This window comes from Dendrobates tinctorius, unplaced genomic scaffold (assembly GCF_039654945.1).
Source record: "Dendrobates tinctorius isolate UK_male_01 unplaced genomic scaffold, ASM3965494v1 ptg000009l, whole genome shotgun sequence".
NCBI lineage: Eukaryota > Metazoa > Chordata > Amphibia > Anura > Dendrobatidae > Dendrobates > Dendrobates tinctorius.
This window is the reverse complement of record NW_027361677.1, coordinates 23,384,070-23,402,110: the sequence shown is the minus strand read 5'-3', so window position 1 is coordinate 23,402,110 and position 18,041 is coordinate 23,384,070. Positions and strand designations below refer to the sequence as shown.

At 44.4% G+C, this 18,041-nt stretch overlaps 2 protein-coding genes across 9 annotated transcripts in view; one reads left to right on the top strand and one right to left on the bottom strand.

The window, feature by feature from the left end:
* Positions 1–9,028, top strand: part of DHX38 (DEAH-box helicase 38) — a 52,551-nt gene extending 43,523 nt beyond the window's left edge. For 2 of the 3 annotated variants that reach the window (XM_073584517.1, XM_073584524.1), the window contains exons 15-26: positions 4,954–5,064; positions 5,208–5,324; positions 5,421–5,528; positions 5,625–5,737; positions 5,909–6,117; positions 6,199–6,353; positions 6,443–6,598; positions 6,686–6,820; positions 6,908–7,033; positions 7,837–7,932; positions 8,014–8,135; positions 8,737–9,028. In XM_073584517.1, the coding sequence (XP_073440618.1) occupies positions 4,954–5,064; positions 5,208–5,324; positions 5,421–5,528; positions 5,625–5,737; positions 5,909–6,117; positions 6,199–6,353; positions 6,443–6,598; positions 6,686–6,820; positions 6,908–7,033; positions 7,837–7,932; positions 8,014–8,135; positions 8,737–8,821 (1,533 nt within the window). In that variant the 3' untranslated portion in view covers positions 8,822–9,028. Of the gene's footprint in view, positions 1–4,953; positions 5,065–5,207; positions 5,325–5,420; positions 5,529–5,624; positions 5,738–5,908; positions 6,118–6,198; positions 6,354–6,442; positions 6,599–6,685; positions 6,821–6,907; positions 7,034–7,836; positions 7,933–8,013; positions 8,136–8,433; positions 8,598–8,736 lie in introns of all 3 variants that reach the window. The other variant, XR_012233940.1, reaches the window with a different exon arrangement.
* A 484-nt stretch (positions 9,029–9,512) lies between these two features.
* The window catches only part of PMFBP1 (polyamine modulated factor 1 binding protein 1), a 133,151-nt gene continuing 124,622 nt past the window's right edge, over positions 9,513–18,041 (bottom strand). For all 6 annotated transcript variants that reach the window (XM_073584478.1, XM_073584471.1, XM_073584498.1 and 3 more), the window contains 5 exons: positions 11,031–11,140; positions 10,866–10,940; positions 10,622–10,715; positions 10,398–10,450; positions 9,513–10,301 (listed from right to left, as the gene is read on the bottom strand). In XM_073584478.1, the coding sequence (XP_073440579.1) occupies positions 10,229–10,301; positions 10,398–10,450; positions 10,622–10,715; positions 10,866–10,940; positions 11,031–11,140 (405 nt within the window). In that variant the 3' untranslated portion in view covers positions 9,513–10,228. The remainder of the gene's footprint in view (positions 10,302–10,397; positions 10,451–10,621; positions 10,716–10,865; positions 10,941–11,030; positions 11,141–18,041) is intronic.

Here is an 18,041-nt window from a genome sequence, read left to right as displayed (position 1 = left end):
GGGATGAGGAGAGGGACTGTCCGCCACATTCCATCGCCGTAGTCTAGCATTGGTGATGCAGTGGGGGCCGCACGGACTGTTCCTAGACCTCTGTACAGCCTAGGGTTTCAATACCTTAGGGTGGTCAGGGCTGAGTCCGGCATCTTGTCCCACGTTGCGGGAGAGGATACGTGGAGGCTAAACTCCACGTGCTTGCCCGTTGTTGGTTTGGGGAGATCGGACCCTTTCAATAGGGTCTGTCGCCCCTGTCTCATCTTCATAGAAAAAAATGAGAGTCTGGAAAAAGACCAGACATGTGTGCCTCCTAAGACACTAAGCATGAACTGGTCTCGCTGGCAACCAGGGCGAGGGTGTATACTGCGGAGGAGGCGCTAACCTTTTTTTCATCCACTTTGTGTCAGCCTCCTGGCGGCAGCAACATACACCCACAATCCTGTGTTCCCCAATGAGCGTCTCGGAGAAAAGGATTTTACAATGAGTATCACAAAAATCCCTGTTTCTCTGATGTTATTGTTCTTCTGCTTGAAGAATGAGGCAAAGTCTTCAGCTGAGATGAGATTAGAGGGAGGAGGTGCTGGGGAACGAAGGAGAGACTTGAAAGAGTTAAATAGCTGGTTTGTGTTGTGAGACAAGGAGGATATAAGAGCAGAAAAGTGTTTGTTTAGCGGACTTGAAAGTAGTGAGGGACTGTTTCGGTACAATGAAGTGCTTATTGGAGTGGGGTCTTTTCCATCTCCGCCCAGCAACCCTAGAAGGCCGTGTCAGTTCTTTAGTCAGGCAGGTTTGCCAGGGTTTCCTGTTGAGTGTGCGAGCTTTGGTATGTGTGAGGGGGAGCTAAGGATTCGAGAGCCTCTCTGTTGTGGTGTTATATAAAGCGTCAGCAGCGTCTGCATTGTCTAAGGAACTTATGTCTGTAAGAGGGAGGAGGGATTTGGAGAGTGAGTGTAGGTCAAGGCGTTTGATTTTTCTACGAGGGTGTGCAAGTATGTGGATTGGGGATTGTGCATCTGGAGAGGAAAGAGAAGAGGATGTAAGTAGGTTGTGATCACAGAGAGGCAAAGGTGAGTTAGAGAGGTTAGATAGGGAGCAGAGACAGGTGAAGATAAGTATGTATGTGGCCATCTTTGTGAGTGCCATTGAGTGAGGCTGAATGAGTAAGTGAGAGATAGAAACGTAGAGACAGCTGAGAAGGTTGTGTCAATGGGGATGTTGAAGTCTCCCATGATGATATTGGGGTAGTCAGCATAAAGGAAATAAAGTAGCCAGGTCTTGAAGTGGTCGAAGAAGGTGGTGGTTGGCCCTGGGGGGGGCGGTAAATGACAGACAGTTGGAGTGGGAGAAGATGTGCACACAGTGCACCTCGAAGGAAGGAAGTGGAACAGAGGGTGGCAGTGGGATTTGGGTGAAGGAGCAGTTATCTGACAGGAGAAATCCAACTCCTCCGCCATGCTTGCTGCTGGGGCAGGGGGTGTGGGGGAGGTGGAATCCACCATACTAAAGTGCAGCAGGAGAGGCTGTGTCAGAGGAGGTGAGCCAGGTTTCGGTGATGGCGACGAAGGTAAGTTTTTGTTAGGAATAAAATGATGATGAATGTAGGAAAATTTGTTGCGGACAGAGCGAGCGTTCCACAGAGCTCCTGTTAGTGGGACTGTGGAAGCGGGGGCCGGGCAAATGGGTCTAAGGCAGGGTTCCCCAACTCCAGTCCTCAAGGCCCACCAACAGGTCATGTTTTCAGGATTTCCCTTGTATTGTACAGGTGATGCAATTATCACCTTGGCAATACTAAGGAAATCCTGAAAACATGACCTGTTGGTGGGCCTTGAGGACTGGAGTTGGGGAACCCTGGTCTAAGGTTAGAGAGGTTACGGAAAGTTGTGATTGGATCGTGGATGAGAGGTTGAAGTAAAGCGTTGGGATGTGGTGAGGAGGACCAGGATTTGTAGAGATATCACCAGCAGTGAGGAGGAGCAGAGACAGTGATAGCAGGTGGGAGCTGGAGAGTTCATGAGGGGGGCTGTCTGTGTTTGGAGATGGAGGATTGTATGTTCAGGAACAGTACTGAGGAGGAGGAGGTGAGATGGATGGGGAGGATGGAGGGAGAGATGACCAGTCATTACTAAGTGTAGGGATTAGGGGGGGTAAGTAGGAAGTGGAGGTCTAATAAGGGTGTAAGCGAAAACCAGCAGAAACATTGTTTACTCTGACTCGTAATGACGTTTCCTGAAAAGCTGAAAATGTTTTAGTTGGTTAAGTATTGAACAGCCAATCACAGCGATCGTACTTGTGGGTGGCAGCCCCCCCCCCCCCCCACCAAGACAACGACTCTCAGTGCCCTGCTGTATGATTCAGCAGGCACCTTAATGCGATCACCGCGGTAGCCGTGCCACATTAAACATATGACATCCATACGTCCAAGGTCATGAAGGGGTTAAAGTTGAGGGTGCCAACAATTCTGTCAGGGCCATTTTGTGGGGTTTTGTGTCAAAAGTATGTCCTAGTAGCCTTTTTTCCCTCCTCTGTGTGTATTGGGACAACACAAAAAATACAAAGGAAATAAAATGTGTATGTACTGTATATTAAAAAAAAACGTGTAATTGCAATCATTTTCTGCAACAATTTCAAGAGTGCCAACACTTGTGGCCATGACTGTACACACGTACATATATACATACATGCATGTGTATACACACACAAACCTGCATGCATGCATACATACATACATACGTACGTACGTGTATTACGTGTATGTAGGTGTGTGTATATAGTTGTGTGTATACATATATGTTGGGGTGTGTGTATGTCTACATGTAGGTACGTGTGTGTGTGTGAATACTTGCATGTTGGGGTGTGTATGTGTCTGTGTCAAAAAAACAAAAGAAAAACAAAGAATCTGAAAATACAAGATTTCTAATAAATCTCCAGATTATGCTGAAGGCATAGACGCTAGCCCAAGATCCAAAAATAAGAAGTAAGCAGGTTTTTTTTTTTTTATAATAATTGGTCTACATTTTTAGTAAATATCAACAAGAAACAAGACCAGCAGTAAGCAGGATATGAATGTCCGCTATAAAGACCGGTGCGGACACAAGAACATGGCTGGAACAAGTGGAGTAATAGTGCACCGGACAGAGAAACCAGTGTCACACTGTGGACCCCACACCTGGCTTAGATGGATAAGTGAAGTACGCCCTTAGGACGACTATAATAATTTGCAGTATTACCTGCAGATATGCAGAATAAACCCGTAAAGATCACAATATCCCTGAGTCCTAAAGATATCAACTAAATAAGCTACACTAAAGCCTGAGCCGGTGCCAGTGTAGCTAAGCAGCACCTGACACATAACATAAAGATGCATAAGGCTATTACCCTTGAGACATGGTGCAGACTGTATGTAAGGGTGTGGGGTCCACAGTGTGACACTGGTTTCTCTGTCCGTGCACTATTACTCCACTTGTTCCAGCCATGTTATTGTGTCCGCACCGGTCTTTATAGCGGACATTCATATCCTGGTTTCTGCTGGTTTTGTTGATATTTACTAAAAAATGTATAATGATTAATACAAAAACTCTTACTTCTGGGTTATGCACAGCCAAACATTTGTACAGATGAAGAACGGGTTCTTGTAACTCCTCCTAGATGATCCCTAGGCCTGGCAAGAGAGTGAGGACCTGTGACATGGAGATCTGAGCAAATAACTCAATATGGCAACTTGTTGGTTTTCTCCCTTTACAGATATTATGGTGATCGTGTGTACATTGCATTGGTTACTTACAAAATGTGTACATCTGTTTGTTGTTGTTTAATAAACGAATTAAAAAAAACAAACAAACAAACCCTCTTACTTCTTATTTTTGGATCTTGGGCTAGCGTCTATGCCTTCAGTATGATCTGGAGATTTATTTGAGATCTTGTATTTTAAGATCCTTTGTTTTTCATGTGGTTTTTCTTGTCTAGGCCTGGAGGTTTGTTCCACCTGGCCATGTGGCCTATTAAATAGGTTTATTATGTCCCCGTGTAGGTAGGTGTGTAGGTAGGGGTGTGTGTCTATACATGTATGTAGAAGTGTGTGTATGTAAGAGTGTGTGTGTGTGTATATATATAATTTATATATATAGATACACACACCCCTACATACAGACATATATATATATATATATATACACACTCTTAAATGCATAAAATATATATATATATATATATATATATATATATATATATATTTAAGAGTGTGTATATATGTCTATGTAGGGGTGTGTGTATCCATGCATGTAGAAGTGTGTGTGTGTATACACGTATATGCAAGGGGGTGTGTGTGTATATATATATGTGTATGTATGTATATATATATATATATATACACACACGTGTATGTCTACGTGTAGGTGGGTGTGTATACATGTATGGATGTAGGTTGTTACATGCATGTAGGGGTGTGTGTGTATGTAGGGGTGTGTATGTCTAAATGTAGGTGGGTATATGTTTTTTAAATGTGTATGTAGGGGTGTGTGGGTGTATATTTGTGTGTGTCCTTGCTGAAATGCGTCGGTTTGTCACATGTGGACTGTGTTTTGGTTACCTACCGTGGCTGTATCATTTTTAATGGATTAATTAAAAGCTATGTTTTTTTTCTTTTTTCTTACTGCCTTTTGAGTGTGTGTGTTGGAGTGCGCACATTTATCCATATGTCGGGGTGTTTCTATACGTGTCTGTCCATGTATGTAGGGGTGTGTATATGTGTGTGCATATTGATACATGTTTGGGGGTGTTTGTATACGTGTACGTAGGTGTGTATACCTTTTGTCTGAGTATACGAGTATGTAGGGTTGTGTGTTTATATGCACGTGTGGTTGTGTATCTTTGTGTGTGTGTATGCTGGTGCCATATTCTATGACGTGGTACTTCTGCGTCAGACTCTTCCCATGTTACATTTTCTGTTTTCCTCTCCTGTAGACTCCCCAAGAAGACTATGTGGAAGCCGCTGTGAAGCAGGCGCTGCAGATCCATCTGTCTGGTGCGGCTGGAGATATTCTCATCTTTATGCCGGGGCAGGAAGACATTGAGGTGAGTGTCCTTACCATAAGTGAGCATGGATTCTAGTACTAGAGAGTGGACGTAGTCCAGGATTTCTTGAGCAATTGTCACCTTACCCTTCCGTTGTGTCGGGAGGGAACAGCTATTAATCCTGTCGCTTTTCCTTTTTTCAGGTAACCTCGGATCAGATTGTGGAGCGCTTGGGAGAGCTGGAGAGCGCCCCACAATTGGCTGTTTTGCCAATATACTCACAGCTGCCCTCTGACCTTCAAGCCAAAATCTTCCAGAAGGTGGGTGACGACTGACATCTGCTTACTGGTGGGAAGGAAGGAGTGAAGAATCTGTTTTAGTCCTTAAGAGTTATTGTGTATCTACTTTGTCTACAGGCACCGGATGGTGTGAGGAAATGCATCGTCGCTACCAACATTGCCGAGACATCGCTGACTGTGGACGGCATCATGTTTGTTGTAGACTCTGGCTATTGCAAGCTCAAGGTAAGTGGCAGATTTCTTACCCTAGTAAATATATCTATATGTGTGTCGATGGATCTAACTGTTTCAAAGTATTTATTAATTTTTTTAATTATACAGGTGTTTAATCCACGCATTGGTATGGATGCTCTACAGATCTACCCCATCAGCCAGGCCAATGCCAACCAGCGTGCTGGCCGAGCTGGAAGGACAGGCCCTGGGCAGTGCTACCGGTGAGTGACAGCGGTCATATTACAAATGCTATGGCAGCTGAAGTTTTGTTGTCTTTTGCAGCAGCTCAGTTTTGCTATAAGAGATAAGGTGCTTCTGGTTTCTCCAGGCTACTTTGTGGCTATGACTGATGTTGTGTGTTATGTCACGTAACAAGCTCTTTTCTCGGACAGGCTGTATACTCAGAGTGCCTATAAGAATGAGCTGCTCTGCACCACGGTACCAGAGATCCAGCGCACCAACCTTTCCAATGTGGTCCTGCTGCTGAAGTCACTGGGGGTGCAGGACCTTCTTCTTTTCCACTTCATGGACCCACCTCCAGAGGACAACATGCTCAACTCCATGTACCAGCTGTGGATTTTGGGGGCTCTTGATAACACCGGTAAGCGGGGCGCTTTATGCTCTTACTAAGAACGTTGTTATGTGAGCACAATATCTCGGTAACGTGACTTTCTTTCACCAGGGTCACTCACGTCCACTGGCCGTCTTATGGTGGAGTTTCCTCTGGATCCGGCGTTGTCAAAGATGCTGATCGTGTCCTGTGATATGGGTTGTAGCGCTGAAATCCTCATTGTTGTTTCCATGTTGTCTGTACCAGCAATCTTCTATAGACCAAAGGTATCGTGTCTATAATATCTGAGCGGGTTTATGTGGGATATGATTGCTTGGCAGGTTAGGAATGCTTTTACTTTTATGTTTGTTATTAGGGACGAGAGGAAGAGAGCGATCAAGTAAGGGAGAAATTTGCTGTCCCAGAAAGTGACCACTTAACCTATTTAAATGTTTTTCTCCAATGGAAAAACAACAATTATTCAAGTGGCTGGTGCAATCAGCACTTCATCCACGCCAAGGCAATGAGAAAGGTGCGTCCAGCCTATGCTATAAAACGCCGTGACTTCTCCCTAGTGTCCATAGCATTGAATTTCAGACTTTTTTGTTTCTTGCATCAGGTCCGTGAAGTTCGTGCACAGTTGAAGGACATCATGGTGGCTCAGCGCATGTCGTTATCGTCCTGTGGATCTGACTGGGATGTGGTTCGTAAATGCATCTGTGCAGCTTACTTCCATCAGGCCGCCAGGCTGAAGGTCGGTGACCAGATACTAACACCTGTCTACCATACAGTATATATTGGTTGTATCAGCCGTGCGATCATGTGTGTTCTCTTTCTGCAGGGAATCGGCGAGTACGTTAATGTACGGACAGGAATGCCTTGTCACCTGCACCCAACCAGCTCCCTCTTTGGAATGGGGTTCACCCCAGATTATATTGTGTATCATGAACTTGTGATGACTACCAAGGTAAGAATTTTATACCTTCCAAAAATACAATAAAAAAACCTATATATAATAATATAGTTTGTTTTCATTCAGTGCCACATTCCCAGTACTTTACCATGTTTTGTATATAGTATTCACTGTCACCTGTTAAGATAACCTTAGTAGAGTTCAGCAAAAAGATTTGCAGGACCCTGTAATTTCCTATGTCCTGGCATCCCAGACACGACACTAATAACGTCGTGGCGGATCACCTAATCAGAGGAGATGCCGGGTACACCAGCAGCGATGACAGGGACACCAGCAGCGATGAGGGTTGCAGCTCCTGACGTGGCCGCTGGACGAGGAAAATGGTTTTACACATGTTTACTGTCTAGTTACATTCTTTAGGGGAGGTTGAGATGTTTTTTGTTCATGCTGTTTGGGTTCAAATTTTGTTGTAGCTTACTTTTTGTTCTTTTTTGAAATATTCACTAGTGGCCACAAGATGGCAGTATTTTCTTGGCTATGAACCTCACGATAATACTGACGCCTTCTTGCTTGATGGGAATAAAATAAACCCAATCCAGTGCCGTAGAGAACGTCAGTCAGTTATTCTTCTATGTGCAGATGCCGCATTTTCTTGAAAAATGTTCTGTTCACTGGAGATGGTTTTCATTAACTTGACCTTTAAAAGGTCATTGCAGTGGCTGTAAATAGAAGATATTAATACTTGGCTTCTGATTTATAAAGTGCAGATTTTGGGTAGGGAGTAACCACTAAAAAGGAAAGTGGGAAGTGTGGTTATTTTCCAGATTATAATAATAATTGGTATCCTTGCTCCCTAGGAATACATGCAGTGCGTCACAGCGGTGGATGGCGAGTGGTTGGCAGAACTAGGCCCCATGTTTTACAGCATCAAACATGCCGGCAAGTCAAGACAGGTACGTGAGTGTGTATAGAGTAGAGTACTGTTCATTCTCAACTTAATGTGCTTATGTAATAATGACTACTGTGGTCTGTAGGAAAACCGGCGCCGGGCCAAGGAGGAGGTCTCTGCGATGGAGGAGGAGATGATGTTGGCTGAAGAGCAACTGCGCTCGAGGAGAGAGGAGCAGGACAGGAAAAGCACATTGAGCAGTTCCAGGTGGGTGGCTGTATATACTGTATACACATGTATGGAGCCAATTACAATTAAATGGGTTTGGTTTCTCTGGGTAGGCGACATGAAAGCAGCGCAGCACGGTCCACAGACTTCATGTGGATTGAGCCTTGGATAATGACGTTACAGCTGGCAGTCACTGACACCATAGCGTTCATGACCTCTTCTCATCCGCATTTGTACAATTGATGTGTTAATGGATCCTGTTGCTCCAGATTCTACAGTCTGTCTGATTTGTAGTAATTGATTTCTAGTTATTGATTTCCATTTCTGGCCTCACTAGTTGTAAGAACAGAGAATGAAGGAACTGATGGGAAATCCCTGTGCCCTGCACTTCCCATACAACACAGCTAGTGAAATGCAAACTCTATATAGTTCTTCCTGAGCTCTGGTGACATCCCTTCATAACTTGGTGTTCTTACAGGATTATACAAAACTGGTCCTAAGGTAGGAAACAATTGTTGCGGCTCGCATTTTCTTCTTGAATTGGTAATGATGATCCATATTACTCAGCACGTTGGATCACGTTCAGATCTTGACCTCTGTCAATACGGTAATCAGTTTTGCTTGTGTTGTCGTCCTCCAGGTCTTCAAAGATTTACACCCCGGGAAGGAAGGAACAGATGGAACCAGGAACCCCCCGACGAACTCCTGCGCGGTTTGGCTTGTGATCGCATTTCTGTATTTAATTAATTGTCCTTGAAAACCCGACCCGTCTCACTGCTTGACAACAAGTCTCCCCTCTAGAACATTGACAATTCTGGGACTTGTGGACTATCGATTCCTCGGCTGGGTGGGAGGGGTGGGTGTCGATCCTACCATTTTATTGTAAAGTGGAATCATGTTATTTTTAAGCAATAATGTATCTTTTGATGGTGTCAAGGTGTGAAATGTTTATTTGTACATCATACTAAGCGGTGAGGGATAAGTGTGACTCCATGCAGGACTTTAGGCACTCGGATAGGCGCTGCCTGGCGATAACATGATAATTAACTCCTAACGAGTGTTGTAATGTCAGAGGCAGTCCCACAACAAGTGGATCAGTTGCCTTATTGGCAGCTCCCTCTGCTTGAAGCCAATTTAAGTGCTGTATATTGACTAAAAGGCAACTGTTAAATGCTGATTATTGATTTTCCTACAATGCTGACGGGATGAAGTGTAGCTGAGGGATTCGGGCCGGGCTCGGCTGCGTGCACGGCATAGTTTTGTCAATGCGCACCATACAGTGAGACAGACGCCTGATAGTTTACCCTGGATCAACCTTTTCATTTATTGTGCCAGGCTGCTGTGCAGTACCATGTTTCCCAGAGATGTTAGGATCAACAGAGATTGATACAGAAAGAAATCCAAGCCGACAGCTGATTTCCAAACACGTAAAACTTCTGGATTAATTTATTATAAAACAGCCGTATAAATGTATTAAAACTAACTTACAAAGAACGTACCAATGTGAAACAGTGCAGTGATTGTACCTGTGCTCATAGTAGAGTCAGACACGGTGGGAATGTAGTATATGATAGTTTGTGTTTAACTCGCCTGATGAACCTTTTATTATAGACCCAAATATGGTCCCACAAGTCAACCCCCCGGCATCATAAGGACTCGTGAAGATGGTAGTCTGGGTGTTTGTACCCGCAGGCAGGTATTAGGGAATGTAAGTATACAGCCTTATACAACCATCCTGTGAACTTGGCTGCTGATTAATAAAGGTGAAGTAGTGATAACTTACAATTTAAACGAGATACTGACAACATTAGTTTCCTTCCAAACTTTGGTCACTAATACAAAATCTCAGTAAAAGGTGTAAAGTTTTACAGTGATGAAGTGTCAAATGTAGTCTGGCAATGTGCAGTATTGTTACAGTTTGTCTGAGTGACTGGACCAGATCCTTGTGCTGTCAGACAATGGAGACCAATGTTGGCCGTCTGAATGGTAACCCAGAGCAAACTCGATCTAAGCGCCTCTTGTCGGATCTTACACAGACAAGACTGTTCTTTATAAGTAAACTAAGATTGCAGCTCGTCGGCATTCAACACTTGTAGTGTGGGCGTCATCTTCTCTGTGGCTTCAGCAGATTATCAAGACCCTCCGCGCGGCTTTGTCCTGAGGTTTCCGGCACTTGTGAATCCTCTTCGTGCAGTTCGTAGAGACCTAAAAAAAAAAAAACCAAAAAAAAAAAAACCACCACTGATGAGTGATAAAGACTGGAGTGGCGGAGAAAGATCCAAAATCTGGCTCAAAACTTACCCCATGTCTCCGCTGGGATGGTGGCGCGCCAGGTCTGATGCCTGAAGATTAAGCTGGAAGTAATCAACCACAAGTAAGAATTTGATCAGGATCCAGTAATTGTTGATAGTGACTTCACTTGTAGATTAATGTGACTGCTAATCTTTATAAGATATAATGTAAATCACGACTAAGTATGGCACTAAAAACGGTATCCAAAAGGGACAGTGTTATTTTCATCTCACCTTAAACCGCTCATTCTCTATGCGTCTCTTGTCTTCTAGATCTCTCAGATATCTGTTCTCCTTTTGCATCAGCTCAATCACCTCCTGCATGTGGCTAGAAAAGAGGCAATGATGAGGGTACAAGCTTGCCTTATAAATCCTAATGCGTGCACAAGGCAGGAGAAATACAGTAGGAACATTTGTGCTAATCTGCAGTGTGTGAATGAGGCCTCAGAGAAGCAGTTTTGGCCCATTGAGTACTTACTCTTTTTCTGTGCTCAGCTGCTGGATTTGCTTACTCTGCTCCAGTATCTTCTCCCCCAATGTCTTACTGGCCTCTCTGTGGAAGATATCAAATGTCTATGAACTTAGAGGATAGAGAATACATGGCTGTAAAGTGGATGTAGATGTGTAGGACTTTGTCACTCACTTCTGTTCGCTGACCCATTCGTTCACGTTGCCCACAACCAACTCGCTTTCACGGTGTAGTCGCCTGCAGTCAGACCTCGCAGCTTCTAGAGAACCTCGCAGGGTGTCGAGCTGCAGAAAATGAGGAATATGTTCTGTATACTGCTATGCCATAAAGCACATGTAGATGAGCATGAGTTTGGACTTTTGGTGGTTGAGGCCAGTGGTGTGGTACAGATAGAATGGCGAGGGGAAGGTTATGCTTGGCAAAGGACACCTGTACATGATTCCAACTTGAGCTCATGTTTAAAGGAGCACTAGGCATCAAAGTTGCAGCCATTATATTATATAGCACTGTGTAGTTAACAATTGCTAGTCTTGGCTTTCTGCCCAGCTAATTATTTTGTTTTCTTTGCCTTTATATGGAAACAGGAAGTCTCTTGTCCCTGCACTTCTCCTTCCCCCTGCAGGGAGGAGAGAGTTCCAGCTTTTACATAGAGCTCAGAAGGATTCAGCTCGTCAGTTATGGCATAAATGTAATGGAAAAGAGATGAATTATCTGGGTAGAAAGGCAAGAAGAATAATTGTAAGTACACTGTGTTATAAAATCTGATGCCTGCAATATGTTTGGAGGAGGAGTGCTTTTCTCGTTGGCCTCATTGGGGGGGACACAGACCATGGGTGTATGCTGCTGCTGACACTAAGTAATACAGAGAAAGTTAGCTCCTCCTCTGCAGTATACACCCTCCTGCTGGCTCCCAGAGAACCAGTTCTTGCGACCATATTTTTTTTATTTCACATTTCCTACTTTTTCCATGGATGATAGGGGTGACGTATCCTTTCAAGGGTCCGATCTCCCCAAACCTACAACAGGCGGGTACGCGGAGTATTGCCTTCATGTACCCCCTCCTGCTGCCGAGCTGAGTGTACCTAGTCCCCCTGAAGTAGCTTTGTCAATTGAATCCCTTCGGGGATAAGAGCGTTTCCCCCTACACAGGAGCCGTAGGCTAGCAGGGGCTGTAAGCGCTCGTGACCGTACGTGTGGATCCGTAGTACGTCAACTTGACAACAATCTGGTCTGTTGCTCTCCCTCACCTGGGATCTGTAGCGATCCAAGACTACTCCTAGATTCTCTATAGGCCTCGTAAGAGAGTGAGGATCTGTACAAATAACTCAATATGCAAACTTGTTCTTTTTCTCCCTTTTAGGCTATGTGCACACGTATGCGCGTATTTTTTCCGTGCGTTTTTGCCGCGCGTCCCCAGACACAGAGAAAATAGCTAGAAATGTGGAATTTTCGGTGAAATTAATGATCATGCTGTGTTTTTTACAGCGAAGTGTTTTTTTTTTTTCGTGGGCAAAAAACGCATCAATATGCACAAAATGCATTAAAATGAATGGGAAGCTTCTTTTAAGTGTTTTTGTAGCCGATTTTTTGGTATATCTGTGGGAAAAGTGGGGCAAAAAAAAAATGCTGTGTGTGAACACAGCCTTACAGTTATGATGATCGTGTGTACATTGCATTGGTTATTTACAAAATGTGTACATCTGTTTGTTGTTGTTTACTAAACAAATGAAAAAAACCAACAAGTTCCAAATATGATTAGCCAGAGTTTTAGGAACCATGTCAGCCAGTCTCTGGAGGTTGTCGAGGACTCCGGTTCTGCTCTGGATCACGCAGTGTCCCTTAAGAAGACCAAGTGCTCGTACAGAACTTATGTCATTCTCCTTGAATTTCGTGCTAGTTACTTGGCACAAGAAGCGACCGGATAAATCCTTCACTGGTTGGAAGCCTCTTGAAGTGAGTTATCCCTTCCAGCTGATCTGCTGTGAGATCCCCTTTTCAGACAAGTGCTCTCCTGCCAAACTTTGTGGAACTATGCTGCCTTACAGCTGTGCTGACATTATACCTCTAACACTCCATGCAGTGTACAAACTACTCCGCTCTGACACCTGTGATCCCAAACAAGGCTTGTGACCTAATATGCTCAGGGGCCCTCCACTGTCATCGAGTTCTGGGTACCTGGTCCCTTTAAGTGGGCTTAGTCACTGTCACAATCCATGGCCTCTCTGGCCAAAGTGCTTGAATCCCTCTGTAGATCGGGCAGCTCCCATGACTGAGGTAGATGGTTCCTTTCCTACAAGGGAAACATCGGCTAGCAGGGGGCCGCAAGCATTTTAGAACTGTGCAGGTGTCTCAAACTACTGAGCTATCGCGCCTTGGCATCCGCGAGCTCCGCTTCTTACTTTTTCTCTCTCTCACCAGAGGTGTGTAGTGAACATGATTTGGAGGTTTACAGGATCTGGTTTTGACACTTTTCCAGAAAACTCTGCATTCATTTCTTGAGGCCGTCATCCAATCTCTGTAGGTAGATGAGAACTCCTGCTCTGCTCCGGATCACACAGTGTCGTTCAAGACGACTAAACTCCCTCCTGGTACATTTGCATTCCCCCGGACAGTAGCGTCCGAATAACTGACTTACTCGGCAGAAACCTCCTGAAGCGCGTTATTCTTTTTTCATTCAACAGACACGCACGCGGAGTGTCGCCTCCATGTATCCACCCCTGCTATGTGGGATGCCAGGCCGAGTCTGATTTTCAGATCTTAAATCCTTTATCTTTTTTCATCGGATGACAGGGGCGATGGTTCCTTTCAAGGTTCCGATCTCCCCAAACCAACAACAGGTGCGCACGCGGAGTGTCGCCTCCACGTATCCTCTCCTGTGACTTGGGATGCCATGCCTTGGCTTATTTTTAGGGACAACGGGTCCTTTAAAGGGCACCGATCTCCCCACACTGTCAACAGTCGAGCACATAGTGTCGCCTCTATATATCCTCTGCTGCAGCCAGGCTCTTGCTGGACAACTAGCCCTGTCCACCCGGGGGGCTTGATCTCCATGGATGTACAGAGGCACCCTCCTTTTGCTGTCCGAGCAGACTCCACTGCATCATCACTGTTCAGCGGATGAAGCAAGGTGGCGGACGGTCCCCTCTACACCTCCATGTTAAGGGGGATGGTGGATTGAGCGTGCATCACCTTAGCTCTGCACCATTCAAAGACAGCAGCAACAGGAAGAGACTGTTTATCCTGACCTGCTGGATACAACAGTGCATTCTACCAACCAGCAGCTTCTCTGGGCATGTTCCAAAAAAAAAAAAAAAAAAAGGAAAAAAAACTTTGAAGCAAGCAGCTAGGCAATCATTTCTCTCAAGTGGGAGACTAGGGGTCCACTCCTCTTTGAATGCGACTAGTTACACGGCGCCATCAGCAGCGAATACCATTACAATCAGAAGGGCATTATCGCTCAGAAAATGGAAAGCGGACTCTGCATCCAAAGCAGTCTCTATCATCTCTCCATTACTAGAGTGGTTGGTTATTTGGTAAGAAGTTGTAACCAATCCAGGCTGGACCTCTACTTCCTGCCAATCAGGGTGTTCCCCATGCCGGAACAAAGGACCAATTGTGGACCTCGAATTTCTGACAGGTTTATTAAGGTCTGCCTTTTATGGCTGGAATTCCTCCGTTCTGTTATTTCCTCAATGGGAAAAGGTGAAGTTTCTCACATTCCAATTTTGTTCCCCCTAACCAAAGATTCTGCGCTTTGCCATTTGTGAACAGCATTTTTGGTTTACGGCTTTGCCCTTCGGGCTTGCTACTGCTCCTATAGTGTTCACAAAGGTCATGGCAGCTGTCATGTCCATCTTGTATTCTCTAGGTGTGTTTGTCCCGTCCTATCTGGTCGATTTTAGTCAAGGGACCGTACTTCCAGAACTGCGCCGAGTCTGTACATATCACTTGCGATACCCTGTCCCACCTAGCCTAAGCAAGTCTTCCCCACTTGCAGGCCAGCGGTTAGCCATTTTGAGGATGTTCCTGGACACCTCCAGAGGGTGGGTACTTCTCCCTTGAGACAAGGCCTTGGTCTTCCAGCAGGGATCTTGTGCACTGTGTCCGTCGTCTCCTCATTCCATCCAAGTTGCTACGGGAGTTCCGGGAAAAATGGTGTTTGCAATGGAAGCAGTCTTCTTCGCTCCGTTTGTCTTTGTGGGTCAGACTGGCTCTAAGACAAATGGACTTGTGCTCCTCCCTCAACTAGGGGAGATTCTTTTTCCAGTTGATCTCAGCAGGGCTCATCTCAGGAGCGGGAAACTCGGTTGCAGACTGGCTCAGCTGTCAGGGTCTTGCCTCAGGTGAATGGGACTGTCATCTGGAATTCTTCAAACAAATCTGTGTTTGCTAGGGCACTCGGATGAAGATCTGATGGCGCCCAGATTGAAAGCCAATGTACTTGAGCTCTGGCTCAGCTGGGACTCTTACAACAAGTTGTGAGCGACCGGGGCTGCAAGGCTGACTCAGCACACAATTTGCCTGGGGACAGGTATCAAGGATACTCCTCCCTTTTTTCCTTTGAAACAATCTGGATTCAGGCCTGGTGCTCAGTTTTCAGAAAATCCAGATTTTGGCTTTATTGCAACCAGGGCTTTGGAGTTGGAGCTCATTTTGGTGGAATCGGAGTTGTTATAAAATGGACAGACTCCTAAAATATAGAATAAATTGGGTACAGTAATTCAATGCAGAATGTGCAGAATATTTTTGAAAGTTATGAAATGTCCTATAAATGACTGTTCTATTCCTGATCTAAGGCTACATTCACACACAGCGTTTTTCCTGCGTTTTTTGAGGATACGTTTTTCAGTTTGCAAAAGCAGATCAGCTTTTTAAAAAACTGCATCACCTGAAAGGTTTTTGAGCTCATAGATGTTTTCAATAGCAAAAGCAGATTACAAATCTGCTTTATCTATATATCCATATCTGTCTATCCATATCATATCTGTACCAAAAAGAATGAAAGCTGGGTAGTGCATAGACTAACACTTTTATTTTTTTTTTTTTTAGCACCAGTCAGGTACACCTCATAGCTGCCCAAAAGGACGCCCAGGACAGGCATTGCCCGTCCTTAGTAACACATCAATTGATAGTTTGAATAAATAGACTGCATTTATCACATGTTCTTAAGGTGCAGGCTATATTTTTAAGTGTAGGGGTGTGCAGTATGAGGTTCTGGAGCAGCTGAGGTGTGCAGTATGAGGTTGTGGCCCCCCTAGGTTTGATCCTGGCTACGCCCATGGTGTGAATGTAGCCTGAGGATCTAGGGTTTGTCTTAGCTTAGATGAGTTATGGTGTTTACATACATATATATATATATATATATATATATATATATATATATATATATATATATATATATATATATATATATATATACATACACAGTACAGACCAAAAGTGTGGACACACCTTCTCAATCAAAGCGTTTTCTTTATTTTCATGACTATGAAAATTGTAGATTCACTCTCTGAAGGCATCAAAACTATGAATTAACACATGTGGAATTATATAATTAAAAAAGTGTGAAACAACTGAAAATGTCATATTCTAGGTTCTTCAAAGTAGCCACCTTTTGCTTTGATTACTGCTTTGCACACTCTGTTTTCACTTCACATGTGTGCCCTGTCAGGTTTAATAAGTGGGTTTTCTTGCCTTAGAAATGGGGTTGGGACTAGAATTGAGTGACTTTGGTTGGATTGGGTTTTGTGAAACCTGACCGAAACAACAAAACTTGAGTCAGATGAAACTGGCCCGACTAGGGCAAAAAAAGTTTTGTCTGAAAGCCGACCCCAAAGCAAGTCAATGCCGACTTTTATTCTCCATTGGCTTGCATTGGGGTCGGGTTTCGGACAAAACTCTGATTTTTTTTTTTGCCCTAGTTGGACCAATTTCATCTGACTCAAATGTTGTTTGGTCGGATCAGGTTTCGTGAAACCCGACTGAAAGTTGCTCAACTCTAGTTGGGACCATCAGTTGTGTTGTGCAGAAGTCTGGTGGATACACAGGTGATAGTCCTACTGAATATACAGTTAGCTGCTTTTTTTCTTGCCATAATACAAATTGTAAGTAAAGGAAAAAAAGTGGCCATCATTACTTTAAGAAATGAAGGTCAGTCAGTTTGCAAAATTTTGAAATCTTTGAAAGTGTCCCCAAGTGCAGGGGCAAAAACTATCAAGCGCTACAAAGAAACTGGCTCACATGAGGACCGTCCCAGGAAAGGAAGACCAAGAGTCACGTCTGCTGCGGAGGAGAAGTTCATTCGAGTCACCATCCTCAGAAATCGCAGGTTATCAGCAGCTCAGATTAGAGACCAGGTCAATGCCACACAGAGTTCTAGCAGCAGACACATCTCTACAACAACTGTTAAGAGGAGACTTTGCGCAGCAGGCCTTCATGGTAAAATAGCTGCTAGGAAACCACTGCTAAGGACAGGCAACAAGCAGAAGAGACTTGTTTGGGCTACAGAACACAAGGATTGGACATTAGACCAGTGGAAATCTGTGCTTTGGTCTGATGAGTCCAAATTTGAGATCTTGGGTTCCAACCACCGTGTCTTTGTGCGACGCTGAAAAGGTGAACGGATGGACTCTACATGCCTGGTTCCCACCGTGAAGCATGGAGGAGGAGGTGTGATGGTGCTTTGCTGTTGACACTGTTGGGGATTTATTCAAAATTGAAGGCATACTGAACCAGCATGGCTACCACAGCATCTTGCAGCGGCATGCTATTCCATCCGGTTTGTGTTTAGTTGGACCATCATTTATTTTTCAACAGGACAATGACCCCCAAATACACCTCCAGGCTGTGTAAGGGCTATTTGACCAAGAAGGAGAGTGATGGGGTGCTATGCCAGATGATTTGGCCTCCATAGTCGCCAGACCTGAACCCAATCAAGATGGTTTGGGGTGAGCTGGACTGCAAAGTGAAGGCAAAAGGGCCAACAAGTGCTAAGCATCTCTGGGAACTCCTTCAAGACTGTTGGAAGAAGATTTCCAGTGACTACCTCTTGAAGCTCATCAAGAGAATGCCAAGAGTGTGCCAATCAGTAATCAAAGCAAAAGGTGGCTACTTTGAAGAACCTAGAATATAAGACATATTTTCAGTTGTTTCACACTTTTGTTAATTATATAATTCCATATGTGT